Consider the following 18861-nt stretch of genomic DNA (forward strand, 5'->3'; position numbering starts at 1 on the left):
TGCAAGATCCAAGTAAAAGAGGGATTGACTATGGTGAGATCTTCTAATCATTCCTAGATGTGGATGATATTGTCCTTGTTCGATGCACTGAAGACATTACAGAGTCTCTCAAAGAGAATCATTAATTATTCAAAAGAGAACAGTCTAAGAATCCACATAGGAAAAAAACTAAATGGATAAAAATGAACATTGATTTTTTTTGGATTTTGACAGTGTTAGAACGACAGTCTTCTGGATATGTTCGTCAGTACATTCTTTTGGAAAAGAAAATGCAGAAAGATAATGAGTTGAACCTATAGTATATGCTCCATGGTGACAAAACCCCACTATTTTACATAAAAGCTCCCTTGAAAAAATGTTATTATTGAAAATATGGAATTACAATATTGCCACAAAATTGTGGTTGACCCCATAGAAAATGAAGAGATGCATATTGAATACAAGTTGGTTCTAGCTTATTCCCAGTAATGACTTATACACAAAACATGGAGAAATGGGTATCATCAAAGAAAAGAACAATTAGAAAATAAAGGCAATGTAGTGTTGTGGAAACAGTTTTATATTTATAGTTAAGAGATAATAGACTTAGAGGGCAGCTGAGTAGCTCAGTGTATTGAGAGCCAGGCCTAGAGATAGGAAGTCCTAGGTTCAAATCTGGCCTCAGACACTTCCTAGTTGTGTGACCCTGGGCAAGTCACTTGACCCCCATTGCCTAGCCCTTACCACTCTTCTGCCTTGGAACAAATACAGAGTATTTATTCCAAGACGAAAGGTAAGTGTTTTGGGGAAAAAAGTGATAGAGAGATAATAGATTTAAAGCTGGAAAATATCTTAAAAGTCATCCACTTGAATCTTCTCATTTTACAGCAACTGAAGCCCAGAGACATGTTTTAACCACCCCACATTTAGTTAGTAAGTGGCAGGTCTGAGATTTGAACCCAGGATCTCTAACTTAATTATCTGTCGCTTTTTCTGACATACTAGACTGTCTTCCTCATTACCTCATATTCAAAATCTGTTTCAACTATTTACTAGTGTGTGACCATGAGCATGGATCTCACTTTTCCTATTTATGAGTTTATACTGGATAAACTCTAAGATTCCATCCAGCTCTAAATCTATGACCCCTATGAAAAGGAGACCCACATCTCACAGATAGATAGTTCTTGTGTTATGCTGGTAGCCCCCAAATATAAAAAGCACTGGAGGAAACTGCTGCATGTCACGTAGATCCTCAAGAAAGTCTCTTGGAGAAGGCAGCTAAGAGTTACACAATTTAAGGAGACAATGGGATATGCACTAATAGAAAGAATTCCCACTTTGATGTACTTCAGGGCAGCATTGGCATATTGAGTGCAACAAGGTGAACTAGAAACCTTAACATGAGGACTGTAATCAGAAAATCAATGATCAATTCCTTAATCAATGCTCTGAGTATGATCTAGTTATAATCTCAGGACTATAATATGTAACAGTGATTTGTGGTAAGAATCTAGTCCCAGGCAAGAGTGAGTGTGTAATCAAATTAATAATGTAGTCTCAGGAAAGTATCTGAATTATAATCTTAAATGTTTAATCTTGAGTTACCATGTTAATCCAAATTGTGAATCTATTTTATAATGTACTTTATATCAAATTAATTCACGTAAGAGGAAGTGCACTAGGGGTAAAAGTAAATGGCCTCAAAGAGCAGGAAGGACCTAATGGGAAGGTCCTTTGGGGAAAGATAAACATGAAACTATAAAAGTGTGCATTTTGTAATTCTCAGTCTCAGGTTTCAAATTGGGGAACCTGCAGACCTCTGATCCTGTAATTTTTCTGCTCAAAATAAAGCCAGATCTTTGCCCAGGAGGTTTTTCCTAGTTTTTTGTTTTTTGTTTTTCATTCCGGACCTCATATGTGTCCATGAGACCTGGTAGGATAGCATCCAGAACTACGTTGCTATGGAACATATTAGATAAAAGGCTGGTATAATAATAGTACATATTTAGAGAATGCATTTCTATGAAGGCATTCAAGAATGAAAGGGGAAAGTTTAGAACATTTGGGAAAGAATGTTTGGGGCATATGGGAAAAGTACAATGGAAGGATTTTTATTTAGCATATTTTTATGAGCATGAATTCACTTTATTTTTTAATATAAATGTTCCTTCTTTTTTAATTTTTAATTAAATTTAATATTTAATTAATTTTTATTTAATTTTATTTTATTCCCATAGTTACATGTTTCATGTTCTTTCCCTCTCCCCAACCCTCCATCCCCCCTTAACTGATGCACAATTTCACTAGGTTTTACATGTATCATTGATTAAGACCTAATTCCATATTATTGATAGTTGGACTAGAGTTATTGTTAAGTGCAGTGATTCCCAAAGTGGGTGCTACCGCCCCCTGGTGGGTGTTGCAGCAATACAGGGAGGTGGTGATGGCCACAGGTGCCTTTATCTTTCCTATTAATTGCTATTAAAATTTTTAAAAATTAGTTTCCAAGGGGCTAAGTAATATTTTTCTGGAAAGGGGACAGTAGGCCAAAAAAGTTCGGGAACCACTGATTTAGTGTCTTCATCCCTAATAATATCCCCATCAGCCCATGTGTTCAAGCAGTTGTTTTTCTTCTGTGTTTCTCCTTCCACAGTTCTTCCTCTGAATGTGGCTAGTTTTCTTTCTCATAATGTCTCAGCCTTGCTCTGGATCCTTGCATTGCTGATAGTAAAGTCCATTACGTTCGATTGTACCACAGTGTATCAGTCTCTGTGTACAATGTTCTTCTGGCTCTGCTCCTTTCACTCTGCATCAATTCCAGGAGGTCATTCCAGTTCACATGGAATTCTTCCAGTTCTTTATTCCTTTGAGCACAATAGTATTCCATCACCAACAGATACCACAATTTGTTCAACCATTCCCCAATTGAAAGACATTCTTTCATTTTCCAATTTTTTGCAACCACAAAGAGCACAGCTATACAGATATTTTTTTAACAAAGAGAAAGTTGGGTCTAACAAAGTATGCTTCAGGGAACTAGATGGCCTTCCATAGTGTTCACATTTCAGACCTCAGCTCTACTTCCTTATTGTCATTTTCATTGTCTCATCATTTTTTATAAAAATCATAAGTTTCATGAATTGCTGAGTACCTTCTAGCTGCCTAGGACCGTTGATCCTGTATATTTAGGTCATTTCTCTTCATTCCTGCTCAGACACTTCAAAGACCCATGATTTCACCAGTTTGAATTGTATCTCCATGAAAACAGAGCATAACCTCATAGAAGCTGGTCTTCGTCAGTTGCCAAGCCCAAAACATTCACCTTCACTCTTCTGCAGTCACCTTAGTTAAAAGCTCAGGTTGTCTGCTCCTCAGACAGTTAATCAAAACCTGGCATCATCTTCATTCCCCAACAAGTGATTAGAAGTCATTAGTGGAAAAAAAATCTTTATTGCTTTTCAGAGTAGCTCAAGGCTCAAGTTCAGAGTTACATATAAAATTGGCACCAGAACTGATATCTGAATTCAAAGCCACAATAGTTTCAATCCACCAACTAGTTATTTCCATTTATTAAGTGTCTATGATATATCTGGGCTTTAATTTACTGGGGCTTTAAAAAAATGGCAAAAATAAAATAGTGCCTGTCCTCCAGAAGTATATATTCCATTGACCACACTGACAAGCTATTCCAAATTAATCTGGGCCACTGTATTAAGCTGTGTTGCTGGGTCACTCAATTCCTTTCTGTGCTAATGGCATAATCACTTAGTTTATTGCTTGGAGAACTGCTTCAACATTATCTTAATGGTTTCTATCCCAGGGCTCTTTCATTATGGCAAAATTCTTAATAAATTTGCAAAATAGTCTCCACAAATATTTAATTTTCAGGTTGTTTCTGTGGGAAACAAAATCCAATTGTATTGATATTCCAATCTAATTTCACTTTACCTTGTACTTAAGACCTGTTTTTTATTTATCCTTCTTCTTCCTATATAATTCTCTTCACCAGACTCAATACTCTATATCAAACACACTCAGCACAACTTCCAGCAATGTGATAAGGTTTCCACTTCTTTTATACAGAAATCGACCTTGCTCCAGTACGTATCACTGAATTGTTTAGAGGGTTACCAAAGCATTGTAGTGTGGGCATAGCACAAACACCAACAAAATAACACCCATCTAGTCTACACTATAACTATTTATCAAAAAAAAAAGGGCACAGGTAGCAGTAATACCCAGAGGTCCTCAAACTTTATAAACAGACATGATCCCAGATATAGAAAATACATAAGCATTTCCTTACTTTATCACAAAGGATAAGAAAGTCAAAATTGCCTTTTTCTATATACTAAAAAATGGAATTATGGGAAATTGGCAGCATGTCAGTTCTTCAAGGGGCCTGGATTTCCCATAAATATCCTTGCAAAGTTTTTTTTTTAAATGCACCAAAAGGAAAATCAAAGAAAAACAGTGTTAAACTCCTTCATCCAGTCCAAGGCTAGAGAAACTATTTTATCAGAATCTTAAGGAAACACTGAAGGGAGAAGAGCCCAGGAAAATGTGTATAGTAAATAAGTATCGTGGATCCAGAGCCATATAAAATCACTGAGAGACTGAGCTGAAACTCAGGAATTCCTGCAGAATTCACACAAGATCTAGTATTAGCTAAGAAATTCAAGTGTAGAAGAGGGATCAGAGTCTAACCCAAGCACAAAGCCCCAGTTAAGAAATTAGGATTTGGACTTAGGTGATACAGAGGAAAATACTGAGCCAGAGAAGCCCACTTATGTCCCAATAAATAAATAAATAAACAAAAAACAAATAAATAAATGAGTAAATGGATAAATAAATAAATGAATGAAGACTGCCTGCTATACATAGAATTTGTCCTGAACTATGACTCCTAGTCTTTGCTGACATAATTCCCTCCACATGGAGTGCCATACTGTACTCCTAAACAGACTCACTTGTCCAATTTCTCTCCAGTCTTCAAAGACAAATTCAAAGACTATATCTCACAGGGTGTTTTCCATGATTTTCCCAGTGAAAAATAATCTTTTCCTTTTCTAAAATCCCATAGTGGCTTATGGCATTTTTCTTTTTTATTCCTGAGTTCCTTTTAGGCCTTAAATTCATGATTTTACATTCATATTAAAATGTATATTATAATTTTAAGCTTGTGTGATTCCCCTAGGGAAAATGATGGCAATATAGCGAAATGAACAGCATGTTCAATTTGTGATATGGAAGGCCTGAGTTCACACCTCACCTTTGCCATTTGTTAAATGTGTGACCATAGGCAAGTCATGTAACCTCTCTGAACCTCCATGACTAATTTTTAAAATGAGAATCACAATCTCTGTAATATTTACCTCCTGGGGTTTCTATAAGGTTCAAATGAAATGATTTATTTATAAAATGTTTTACAAAATTTACAATTCTACATAAATGTCAGCTATTACTAAACTGTAAGTCCTATCAGCATAAGAAAGATGCCATTTTCTTTTATGCCTACCCCAATTCCCTGAACAAAATCAGGATCCAATAAGGATAAATTAAAGGAGTAAATAGATTCTTGTGATGGTTACTGTTGACGGCTCTGACACCCAGGTGTTAAGAGGAACCCTCCTTCACCAAAGCCCTCTGCTTTGTTCTCACATTTTAGATTCGGGAAGACTTCCTAGGGGATCATTAGTATCCATCATTTTGGGGGCCATCATGATCTGTGGCTTGACAGTGCTCGCCTGGATAGTGATTTGCAGGTGGTAAGTATCTTCTTTTTTTCCATTATTAGTCAAAACAGGAGGCAGTTTCTCTCTTCTCTGAAAGGTGTCATTAATTAAGTCTCTTTGTTTCTCTGCAATAGATTACAGAGACCACACACTCACTTCTGTGCCAAGCTATTTTGGACAACCTATTAGACATTCATTCCCTTCATTATGTTGAAAATGGAAGTGTGAGTCGTCATTAGCACATCTTCAGTTGATCCAGAGAATTAGATGATTGAAATGTTCTCTTGTTGGAATAAAAATGTCAAGCAAAGGTCCCCAGAAAAGAAGGATCATTCGCAAATTAAAAGTTAAGGGAGTTCAAATATGTGGTGAGACAGAGAAAAGTTTAAAAAGACTGAAAAAGTAGGAAGGGGCAGGTTTATGAAAGGCCTTCAAAACCAAATAAATTGTGTATCTGATACTGGAAGTGATAGGAAGCTAAAGGAGTTTGTTAAATAAGGGTGTGATATAATTTGATTTGTGCTTTAGGAAGTTCAATTTAACTGCTGAGTGGAAGATTTGTTGAAGTGAAGAGAGACCAACCAGGAGGCTAGGCATTATCTCTCCAAGTAGGAGATAAGGAGGGCCTGCACCAGAGTAGTTGCAATAACACAGGAGAGAAAGGAATAAATACAAAAGATATTATGAAAGTAAAAACAACTGGAATTGCTTCTGACTGGATCTGAAAGAAGTGAAAGAGAGTGAAGAGTTGAGGATGACACCAAGGTTCCAACCCTGGATGGCAGGGGAGCAAGGTGGAACCCCTGACAGCAATAAGGAGGTTAGGAAGTGTAGAGGGCTTGCTGTGGAAAGAGAATAAGTTTAACTTTAGACAAGTTAAGTTTAAGTGTCTATGGGGCATCTTGTCCGAAAGTGACGCAGGATTCCAGGTCAGGAGAGAAGCTGGGACTTGATAAACATATTTGATAATCATCTTCATAGAAATGAATATTGAAACCACAATTATCAATTGTCATGTGATGAAAATCTATCAAAGGAGGCAGAGAAGAAGTCACATATATAAGAGGAGAAGTAGGAGAGAGCAGTCATTAGTTCAGGTGGAATTTAATGAAGATCTGAAATAGGGTGGTAGTTGTATGAGTGGAGAGAAGAAGGCATATACAAAAGAAATGACAAGTTTTGTCAGGAGATTGAATTTAAAGGACTGTGTATCTGATTAGAAAATTGAAAAGAGGAGGCAATGGGGCTATGAAGGATAAATCAAGGATAAATTCAAAGTTACAAAGCCCTTTGGAACCTGGGAATGTGGGAACATTCTTGGTGGAAATATGGAATTTTGGAGGAAGTATATTATTTTAAAAAATTTTCATTTTTGATATGTTGAGTTTGAGATGTCAATAGATATCCAGGTAGAGAAAATTAAGTAAAAGAATTCACAAGAAATATTTGGGTTGGATGCATACATTTGAGAGTTATGGATATATATTTAAATTGGATATATATATATATATGACATCTTTATAAAGATGAAAATCAAATCCACAGAACAATGCGAAATTACTTTTCTAGGCTTCAGTTTCTTCACCTATGACATGAAGTGGTTGAATTGGAGGATCTCTAGGGTCCCTTCACCTACTGAATTTTTTCATATTCTATGATTATAAATATGATATAAATGTAAATTCTTATTATGCTATTCCCTCACCTGAAAAGACTGCCTATTGTCTCCAATAATCACCTACATTTTATTCAAGATCCATATCTTCTTTGAAGTCTTTCACCACTACTTTAACCACAAAGATCTTTCTCTTCATTTAATTCCTGACCACTTCTGGTTTCCAAAACATTTTATTGCAAACTATGTTAGATTTCTTTTTTGTTGCATCTCTTCAATTCAATTCCAAGCTCATAAGAGCAAGATCTGTCTCCTTTTCAGTATGCAATAGGCACTACTAAATTATATTAATTAAATTTTATTAAGTACCACTATGTGCAAGGAACTATATTGGGTTCTTGAGATTCAAAGATGAAAGACAACACAATCTTTGCCCTGAAGGTATTTATCATGTAATAGGGGTAATCAGATAGGAATACAAGTAAACTAGGCTACAAGTAAAATATGGTATATGTGAAAAGGTGAGATTGAGACAAAATGATATATGATCTTAAAGTAGGGAGGAATACCTTGAAGATTTTTAGGTGAGAAGGAAGGATCCCTTGCCCTCACTCCATTTTCACCTCTACTTTATATTCTCAAGGTACTGCACAAACATTGATGTTTAATATATAAATTTCATGTGACCTGAAATGAGGATGTTGATCTCTTGCCATAATTGCATATTTTGAAAAAAAATCTAAGGATGCTAAAATTCAAAACTTTTTTTCAGAAGAATTTTTAGAAGATCAATTAGTGGTTAATTTTTAATGGCATAAAGATCCAAACTGAAGAAAAACAGGAGAAATGTACTTGCAAACACAATGATTACAGAGGACTTTAGATCATTAAATCTAACTCTAGCATTTTTACCAGTGAGAAAACTGAGACCAAAGATGACTTGTCTAGGTCACAAAGGTAGTAAAAGCCAAGGATAGGATTTGACCTCACATTTCCTGGCACCAGAACCCATATATTCATTCCACTGGATGAAAGTTAACTTGTTACTGGCATTGTTCCAAACTGTATAATAAATAATTGATAGAGTAATATGTGAAAATCATATTTAAGAGCTAGAAATGATGTTAGAGAGCCAGCCCTCTCATTTTACAAATGAAAAGTAGACATATAAGAAAGTAACTTGCCCAAAGTAAAAAATTAACATGAGAATAAAAATTAGGGTTAGGTTTCAAGAGTTCATCCCCAAAAGAGGCTTCTTTCCTTTGTCATATTCTGCTTCATTCTTCTCACAACTGGGTGTATGTATGGGAATATGCTAAGCATCATTAGTCCAAAAAGAACAGAGATTTTACTTTTTCATTTGCTATAGAGTATTCTTGTCTGTCATCTGGTTTCCATTTAGGTCCAGATCTAATCCTTTCAGGACTACATATATGGTCTGCACTAATACAGGTCAATGAAGGTGGACATTTTTCAGGGCATCGCTGAAACTCAATATAATTTAGGTGAAAATGATGAGAAATTTAATGAGAGATAAGCTAAAAACATGATCTTTGGAAAGTTCATGTGATTAAATAGAACTAGGTGGCATATAAATATATGGATCTATCACTGCTTTGAATCTACTCATACTGAATTTAGTCTAGGTCAGTGATTCTCAAAGTGGGTGCCACCGCCCCCTGGTGGGTGCTGCAGCGATCCAGAGGAGTGATGATGGCCACGGGTGCATTTGGGGGTGATGAATAACTGTAAGGAGGCAGAGGTAGTATGCATCTGGGGGCGCTAAGTAATATTTTTTCTGAAAAGGGCGGTAGGCCAAAAAATTTGGGAACCACTGGTCTAGGTCCTCAAATTGTGCCTATCTTAGGTATTTATGAAAAATTGGGGGTTTTAAAGATTTATTTTACATTCAAAATTAATAACTTCCAAGAATCAGTACTTTGAGAACAGAGATTATTTCACTATTACTTTTGTAGCTCCAGTTGGCACAGAGTAATCCTTTAATAAACTCTTTTTGATAGAACCATAAAATAGATTAGGCAAAAATAAAACTATTAACTAGATCTTAAGTAAACAAAAATTAAAAAACAATATCAAGTTCTAAATCCCATAACCACTAAGCAGAATCATGAATTATAGGGCCTATCATAATTGATTGTTGACAGCTCTGTGTTTGATATACTCCTCCTAGTCTAGGCAGTATTATTCAATCACTTCAGTCATGTCCAACTCTTCCTGACCCCATTTTGGGTATTTTTTTTTGTTGCAAAGCTTCTGGAATAGCTTGTCTTTTCTGTCTCCAACTCATTTTATAGATGAGGAAACTGTAGAAAATAGGAGTCACACAGAGGGTGTTTGGGGTCAGATTTGGACTCACAAAGATAGTCTTCCTGATAACTAAGCCTGGCTATCTACTGCATTGCCTAGATCCCACTCAAGAGCACTAAAATCCAAATGGAATTTTCCCAAGGTTCCTCCATGAACTCAGAATCAATGGGAGATTTGAAAGAAGGTGGTAGCAAAGAGGAAGCAGTTAGAGAGTTATGAGAAAGAATTTGTATCAAATGATGTCTCACTCTTTTCCAACTAAATCTATTTTCCTAACTTTGTTTTTACAAAATAATAATCATTTGAATGACCTGAGAAGGCTATCATTAAATTACTATGAAATGAAGTAAATCTGGGAAAAGAAGACTATCCATTCAATAGTACCGAGTATCTGAATATGTACTATTAGCAAAGATATCAAATCCACTCTTTAAGCATCTATTGAACTGCACTTTACACTTCAGGGGATGCAAAGATAAATAAAACATAGTCTTCTGAGAGTTTGCAATCTGTTTGTAACATATTCCTGGGATTGAGAGATCCCTTCTTGCATTAACAAGACTAGTTAGATCATTTTAGCACATAATACATGCTTAATAAGATTGTGAATTGACACTATTGGGACTATTATCTCAGAGGTCACAGACAGCAAGAAAAAGAAGTAAAGAAGATGGCCTCAGACACTTCCTAGTTGTATGACCCTAAGCAAGTCACTTAACCTCACTTGCCTAGCCCATATCACCCTTCTGCCAATACTTATATCTAAGACAGAAGGTAAAAGTTTTTTTTAAAGGGAGAGAAGGAAAGAAGGAAGGAAGGAAGGAAGGAAGGAAGGAAGGAAGGAAGCATTTATTAAATACCTACTCTGTGCCAGACACTATGCTAAGTACTTTACAAATATTATCTCATTCAATCCTCACAGTAAGCCTGGCAGGCAGGGGCTATTATTATCCCCATTTTACAGGTGAAGAAAGTGATAGAGATCAAATGACTTGCCCACACAGCTAGTAAGTATCTGACTTTGAATTTGAATAAGTATCTTTCTGAATCCAAATTCAAAGTTCAATACAATGCACAACCCAGCTGAAAAGATCCTTTATGCATGAAAATATTCATAGCATTGTTATTGATGATAATAAAAAAGATGGGGAAAATATGTGCCCAATTTTTAGGGAATGGCTCAATACATTATGGCGTTTTGAACCAGGACCACCTCAGAACAGTCCAGTGATTCTGCCTTGAGGCCAAAATACAATGGAACACTTTAAGAATATAAAAATAATAAAAATAACTTTACATATAATAAAAATAAAAACGGATAACATTACTAAAATATATGTGCTTCTCCCATCTTTCTTTGCCAGAGCAGCAAGGATAAATCAAAGAATGTTCCATGGGTCAAGTGGAATTCTACCAGACTTAGTTACACTAAGAATATTCTATAAATAGGGCTTTTTATCCCCTTCATCCTCTGGACCAACCAAATCCTAAAGTTGGTATCTTTGACTCTTGAAAGGAAAGTTATCTCATCTTCTGTAAAACAAATGTTATTTCTACCACATCCAATATAGGAATATAAGAAACTATAACTTTGCCATAAAGAATGGTAGATATATGAGGTCAGAGAAACATGGGAAGGCTTGTATGCACTGACTCATAATAAAGAAATTGGAGTCAAAAGAATAATATATGAAATAACTAAGACAATTATTAATAAGGACTACATTTAAAGAGAGAAAGCCCATGTTTAACCTGACAATGTTGGTATCATCCTACCAAAGTTAATCCCATTTTCTCTCTGTTAGCAATCCATACCCAGCAAAAGTGAAAACAGCATGAGACATAAATCACAATCGTGCTGCTAGGTGATTTTGCTTAACCGTGTTCACAGAATGTACTTTGTATAGAGGGATTTGAGGAGGTGTTTATTAGAAACTGTTGCATTAAAATAAAATGTATTAAATCCTGGGGAAAATATGATTAGAGATGGAAATTACTGGGTAAAAAGACCAAATGCATATCTTCTTTGCCTTTCCATTTATGGTATTTCCTTAGCTATCTATGTTTACCAAGAGGCTCTGGCTTTTTCTGCTTTTTGCCCAAGGAGTCATTCGTTAGGCACCTCTGGAGCTCATTTTGTGAAAAGTCAAGGAGGCTGTAATGACTTCTTTCTGTACCTCAAGTGTCCTGTTTAACAAAATGAGCAAGTTGGACCCAGATGATCTCGAAAGTTCCATCCCACTCTAAATCTTATGCAATAGATTTATTCTGTTGCTCTCTCCCCTTCCACTGAAACATAATGTTATTTGGCCAGGAGAAAGATGAAGCCTACTCCCCTGCCAGCTCTTGGCTGTGAAAGCTATTTTGATTTCCCAGGTTAATCCAACCATGCTAATTCAACCACACACTGCAATAATGTGGACATGTTCCTTGAGCATTGGATCTCAGCAGGTGATGCTGTTTCAAGGTCCCCGGTTTGGAATCTTGCCTTCACCATTCTATATGCAAGTCCCTTGTTGAGGGTCCATCTGGTATAATGGCTGTCCGCCTGCCCATTTCAAGGAGGGTTGGGTGCCAACCCAGGGTCAGAGTACAGATTATCATTAGCATCTTGTCTGGAAAAATAAAGATAGACAACTCAAACTGGCTATTTTGTAGACTCATAGGGAAAAAAGAAGAATCATTTCAGCTGAAAGGAAACTTGTAGTCATTTTAGTCAAATATCTTCACTTACATGAAAAGAGGGAAAATGAGGCTCAGTGAAGGTCACATAGCTGAAAAGTAGCACAGCAGGGACTAGAAATCTTTCAATTCCACCCTTTCTCAGAGGTAAGGTAAGTTACTGATAAGATTTAGGATTTCACCAAGCCCCAAACATTTAGAAAAGTTGAAAACCATATAGTGTAGATTCCTTCATTCCCTCAGTTGTTTAGAACCCCTGGCTCACCAGCTGTAAGCTGTTCATTAATCTCAGCCAGTATAAGCTTTTCTCTGAAGAAGCCGGTATATCCTGTCAACCCATCCATGGCTTCTTGTTCCATTTCCAGTTCAGTTGATTTTGCTCCTAAAATATGGTAAGCTCTGTGCTAGGAACTGAGGTTACAATGGCAAAAACAAAAACAAACAAAGAAAAAAAAAAACTCTGCCCTCAAGGAGCTTATATTCAATTCGGAGAATTTAACTCTATTGCATTAGAGAAGTAAATATTAAATATATACCAAATAAATAGAAAATAATTGTATAGGGCAATAATATCTGAGGGAATCTGGAAAAGCTTCTTGTAGGAACTGGCTCTTGCACTGAACTTCGAATGAAAGTAGATAGGAGCTCTAAAGAGTGAGAGAAATAGCACTCCAGTCAGGAGGAACATTTAAAACCAAGATCCAGAGAGGCAAGAGATAAAATGCTAGGACAATAAGTAGAACAATTTGACTTGAATATACAGTGCTTGAGGGAGTAATGTAATATGAAGAAAGGCAAAAAATAATCTCTGTTCACAAGCAACTCATAGTCAGATGGAAAGGTAAAATGAAAACCGCCATACACAAATAAGTCGTTATTAATACTAATTTGTCAGTGTGTAGAGAATGGCTTGGAGAGAAAGAGAAGCTGGGTGAAAGGAGAACAATTGGGAGACTACTGAAATAATCCAGACAAAAAGTGAGGAGAACTTTCAACTACAGTTGTTACCTATTTCACTTGTACTTCTTTACAATTCATGTCTGCCATTCCATTCTAGAAATCCCCATAGACTTTGTGGTTAATGTTGAAAGTAAGTGAACCTCGTTCATGATTTAAGCCTCTATTTACAATAGAAAATAGAAGACCCCTCATGCCAACTTTTGTTTAAATATTTAGTTATTATATGCTATCAACAACAAACAAAACAAACTATAGATTAACTTAGAGTATTTTGGAACAGAAAAGAAATGAAAGAAATATAAGAAACATATGAAGCAACTATTTCCCCAAATCTTTTATTATCATAATTTATTCCACAGCATAATGAATCATTCAGTCAGTCAACTAACATTATTAAGCATATACCATGTACCAGGGACTGTGCCATGAACTAGGGGCATGAAGAAAAGCAAAAAATAACCCCTGCCCACAAGCAGCTCACAATCTAAAAGGGAAAGAAGTGTAGTATTCAAACAACTCTTTATAAACAAGATATGTTACTCTTAATGTTTACTTTCTCTATGGGGTAAGGTCAAGTGTTTCATAATCAAGTACCCATAGAACCCCTTTTGCCCCTCTTCTTTTCATAATTATATCCATTGAACTTCCATAAGAAATAACCATGAAAATCAATATATCTGCCTTAATCAGTTTCCTTTTTTTCAGCATCAATAGTTATTCAAATAAACTGCATGAAGCACCTATAAATAAGTTCAGCAACTTTATTTTTATCCTCTGATAGTTAATTTTTAAAATAGATGCTTTCATTTGGGGAAAAGCATTCAGAGACTGGCTATGTGAGTTTCTGAGAGTTACAGGACCAAATAGAAAGATGGAAAGGCATTAGACTTGGAGCTGGGCACACAGACAAATGTGGAAGCATAAGTGATGTTGGACTTTGCCATTCTAGGAATTTGGGAACTGAGCAAAAAGTAAATATATAAGTAGCTTGATGTCACAGCAATATTTGAACTAAACAAGGAGATGGAATCACAGGTGAGCTAGGATACTAAAGAAGAGAATTTTTCATTAACCAGGTACAGTAGCTATGTCCTCTTTCAGCAGCCGAAATGAGCTCATGTTTATAGACTTTCAATTGAGGAAGAGTTTGATATTCACCCGATGCTTATTGTCCATCTACTTTCTCTGTATATTTCCTTCCCACATAGTCCAATTATGAGAAATAACAAATTTCTTTTCCTTTCCCCTCTTTACCTTCTTCTATTCTTCCCCTCCTCCTTTCTCTTTCTTCTCTTAAAACTTCAGAATACTGAGCATACAGCATAAAGACCAGTGTTTGTTTGTTTGTTTGTTTATTGGGGGGGGGGGTTATTTCATACCCTTAGTACTCATTAAAGGCAGTAGATTCTAAAGGGAAGTGTTTTTTTTTTTTCCTTCTCTCCATTTGACTGTTAGCACTGCATCATTTTACATTTCCTTTCATTTATTCACATATATTTATCTTTTGGGATTTCTCTGCACTGTTGGCCTAGTCCTTTCTCAGATCTTGTCTTTTCATTAGGACTGCTTGAAAATCCTCTTCCATTAAAGATCCATGCCCCCACACACACACACTTTTATGGTTATTCTTGGCTTTTCAAAAGTAAATTATTCTTGATTATGTCTATAGTTTTTGCCTCTTGAGCATTTTAGTTCAAAATCTCCTCTGAGTTTTACTAAAAGTCTACTAAAAATCTAATTCTTGATTTTTGAAGTATTTTATTTTACATGGGAGCTCTAGATTTCTGCTATACCATTCCTGAGACTTCAAGAGTTCCTTTCAAAAAATAATTAGCGAAATCTTTTACCTTTATTTTACTCTTTGATACTAATAAATCTAGGCAGTTTTTGTTAATAATTTCTTGAAAAATTGTGTCCAAGTTGTTCCTTAATCATGTTTTTCAGAAATTCCAATAATTCTTCCTTTACCAATTTCTAGTTTAGTCTCTTTTCATTTCAGGTAGCTTATATTTCCTATTTATTCAATCCTTTGGGTTATTTTTTAATATTTCTTTTTTTAAAAAAACCCTTACTTTCCATCTTGGAGTCAATACTGTGTATTGGCTCCAAAGCAGAAGAGTGGTAAGGGTAGGCAATGGGGGTCAAGTGACTTGCCCAGGGTCACACAGCTGGGAAATGTCTGAGGCCAGATTTGAAACTAGGACCTCCCGTCTCTAGGCCTGGCTCTCAATTCACTGAGCTACCCAGCTGCCCCCTTTAATATTTCTTATAGTCTCATGAAGTTATTGCTTTCTTTGGGAAAAAAACTCTCAGTTTCTGACTTAGAATCAATTCTAAATATTGGCTCTAAGGCAGAAGAGAGGTAAGGGCTGGGCAACTGGTTTTAAGTGACTTGCCCAGGGTCACACAGCTAGGAAGTGCCTGAGGCCAGATTCAAAACCAGGACTTCCTTTCTCCAGGCAGGCTTGGCTGTCTATCCACTGAACTGCCTAGCTACCCCAGAGTCATTGCTTTCTAATGAGTCTATTTAAAATTTCAAAGATTTAATTTCTTGGGTAAAGTTTACTGCTTTTTCACATAAGGTACCCTGCATTCAAATTTTTTATTTAAGACTTCATTTCATTTTTTAGTAAGTAGCAGAGGGGGTAGCTATATGGTGCAATGGAAAGAGCACCAAGCTTGAAGTCAGGAAGTCACTAAGTTCAAGTCTGACCTCAGATACTTACTACCTGTGAGACCTAGAGCAAGTCATTTAACCTCATTTGCCTTGTTTCCTCATTTGTAAAATGAGCTGGAGAAGGAAATAGCAAACCACTACAGTATCTTTACCTAGAAAACCCTAAATGGTATCACTAAGCCTTTGCCATGGTTTAAACTAAATGAAGAACAAAAAACCTTTAATTCCAAATTTAGTGAGCTCTTGTCACTCCACAATTTAATCAAATTAAATGTTTTCATAAACCATTATCAGCAATAGTTAAAGATTTCATAGCTACTAATTTGAAGCACACAGGAATATTTCTTAATAAGTCTTCTGAATTGCCATGAGCATTTATGATTTACTTCAATTATCAGTAGTTAAAGTCTCAGGTTAGCTGGGTATATCAGTAAATTGAGAGCCAGGCTTAAAGACAGGAGGTTCTAGGATCAAATCTGGCCTCAGATACTTCCCAGCTGTGTGACCCTGGGCAAGTCACTTAACCCCCATTGCCTTGCCCTTATCGCCCTTCTGCATTGGAACCAGTAAACAATATTGATTCTAAGACAGAAGGTAAGGGTTTGAAAAAAAATAGTCTCACTAGTATATTTGTAAGCTGAAATTTTAAGACTTAGCAGTTACAAGCATTTTTCTATTTCAACCAAAGGCATCACTGTGTACCCCATTGGCAAAGAAATGATAACCAAAACAGATACACAACCATGAGGAACACAGATGTTCCCAGTCCAAACCATTCATATTTATTTCATCTGACTCAGATTGTGGTTCTCTCTGCCCCATCACTTCAATGACAGCTCCCTGTTCAATTTCGTTTTCTCTTCTCTGACATATAAGCAGTCATTTTTTTCTCCATTTTCAAACCATGTTCTTGCCTCAGGAATATCAGAATTTTTTATTTCGATTTTGACATGGCTAAAATGTCAACAGAAGCACTTATAGGAACAAACTAAAAGAACAAGTTTTCAACATCTCATGCCAAGCATACATTCAATGTTGCAGTTATGAAATAGGAGAAGCATTTACTACTGTTTCAGTTGCCTCTAGACACCAGTGTATCATCTGAACAGTGTATCCATTGACAGATTTAGAAGTCAGCAACCTCGATGCCCATACAGGAATAAAGTACAAGAGCAGGGACTAAGACAATAAGGATAGGGATGAGCTGGCAGTCTGCCCACCAAGCATATTCCTGGCACTAGAGGGGTCACTTTATAGATAATTACATTAAAGTTATGCAGTAAATAGTGCCCTTTGGAGTCAGGAAGACTTATGTTCAAGTCCTATTTCTGATAGTCACTGGCTATATGACCCAGATATGTCATTTAACCTCATAGTATTCCAGGAAAGTGTCTAAAACAATAAGTTGTATAGCAGGAAGTCAACAAGCATTTATTAAGCACTTACCATATGCTTAAAGCACATAGTCCTCTTGACTTTTGTCTTGGACTTGGATGACTGAGAGACGGAGCATGATAACTTTGTGTAACTCTGACTCATTTATATCCAATTTATGCTCAAGTCAAAAGACATGACCGGTGATGTCATTTGGTCCTCTTCAAAAACAAAGGATGACAACCAACCAACTATATACCAGATACTATGCTAAATTTCAATCTGTCTTGGCAAGAGGATATTTTCTACACCAATGAAATCATACTTATGAACCACCCCACAAAAGTGTGTTAATGAGTTACAGAACAAAGTGCATAGTAAGGTCTATAGAAGAAAGTTTTTACTTCCTAGGAGATGAAGAAAGGTTTAATGGTGGGTAGCATTTGAATTGGGCTTTATAAGAGGTAGGAATTTGACAGGTAAAGAAAAGGAGGAAAGATATTATAGAAATAGGAAAGAGCTAGAATGAAGCAAAGAGTCTTGAAAACAAAGGATACATTGAGAGAATGGGAACACAGGTGAGGGGTTTGGAAGATGGGCAAAGAATGTTCCAGTTTAAGCCAGGGAAATAGTTAGGATTCCAGCTTGGTTCCAACATAATAGCACCCAAAAGAGAATAATGTGTACTAAGACTAGAAAGACAGGATGGAGCTAGATTGTGGAAGACCTTGCCACACTAAAGTCTGTCTTTAACCCAAAGATAATAAACCCATGAAAGTTTTTGCACAGTGGAGTTATACAGATACTCAATGTATCCTTTCTTCTTTAAGAGGATTTTTTGGTAGGTAGATAGAAAAATTTGGAGAAGGAAGAGAATATAAGAAGAATCAATAAAGATGTTATTTAAATAGTCAAGACAGGAAGTGCTAAGGACCTAAGTTAGGATGGTAGCAGTATAAAAGAAGAGAAGTTAATAGATTCTACAAACATCAGAGATTTAGAATTAATATTGGCAACTGACTGGGATACATGGAGATGAGAATGACTCCATGACTATAAACCCGATGAAAAGAAGATCCTGGTGCCCTCAACAGGAACAGAGAACATTAGAGGAGAATTCGAATCAGAAAAAAAGATTTTGGAAATTTTGTGTTTGAGATGTCAATGGAATATCCTGGTGGACATTTCCATAAGGAAACATAGGACTGATATTTAGGACAAATATTAAGATATTGATTTTGGAGTCATCTTCAGAAAGTCATTTTCATTAAGTCATAATTGAGCCCTTGGAAATAGATAATCAATGGAGAAATTTTATAAAAAGAAGATTCATGATAAAATCTAGGGGGACATTCAAGTTTAGATAGGAAGATAGGTAAAAACTGAAAAAGAGACGATCACCCAGGAAGGATAAAGATCAGAAAAAGACAGTGTCATGGAAACCAATGTGAGAAATGCTTTGAGAGGAAGGTTGTTCTCAATAGTATCAAAAGTTATGGATGGGTTAA

General features: G+C 36.0%; 1 protein-coding gene across 1 annotated transcript in view; it reads left to right on the forward strand.

Annotated features, from left to right (window-relative positions):
- Nucleotides 1-18861, forward strand: part of TPO (thyroid peroxidase) — a 229982-nt gene that overhangs the window by 182067 nt on the left and 29054 nt on the right. Inside the window, exon 12 of the mRNA XM_044659561.1 lies at nt 5651-5750. Coding sequence (XP_044515496.1) covers nt 5651-5750 — 100 coding nt within the window. The remainder of the gene's footprint in view (nt 1-5650; nt 5751-18861) is intronic.

This window comes from Gracilinanus agilis, chromosome 2 (assembly GCF_016433145.1).
Source record: "Gracilinanus agilis isolate LMUSP501 chromosome 2, AgileGrace, whole genome shotgun sequence".
In the NCBI taxonomy this organism is placed as follows: domain Eukaryota; kingdom Metazoa; phylum Chordata; class Mammalia; order Didelphimorphia; family Didelphidae; genus Gracilinanus; species Gracilinanus agilis.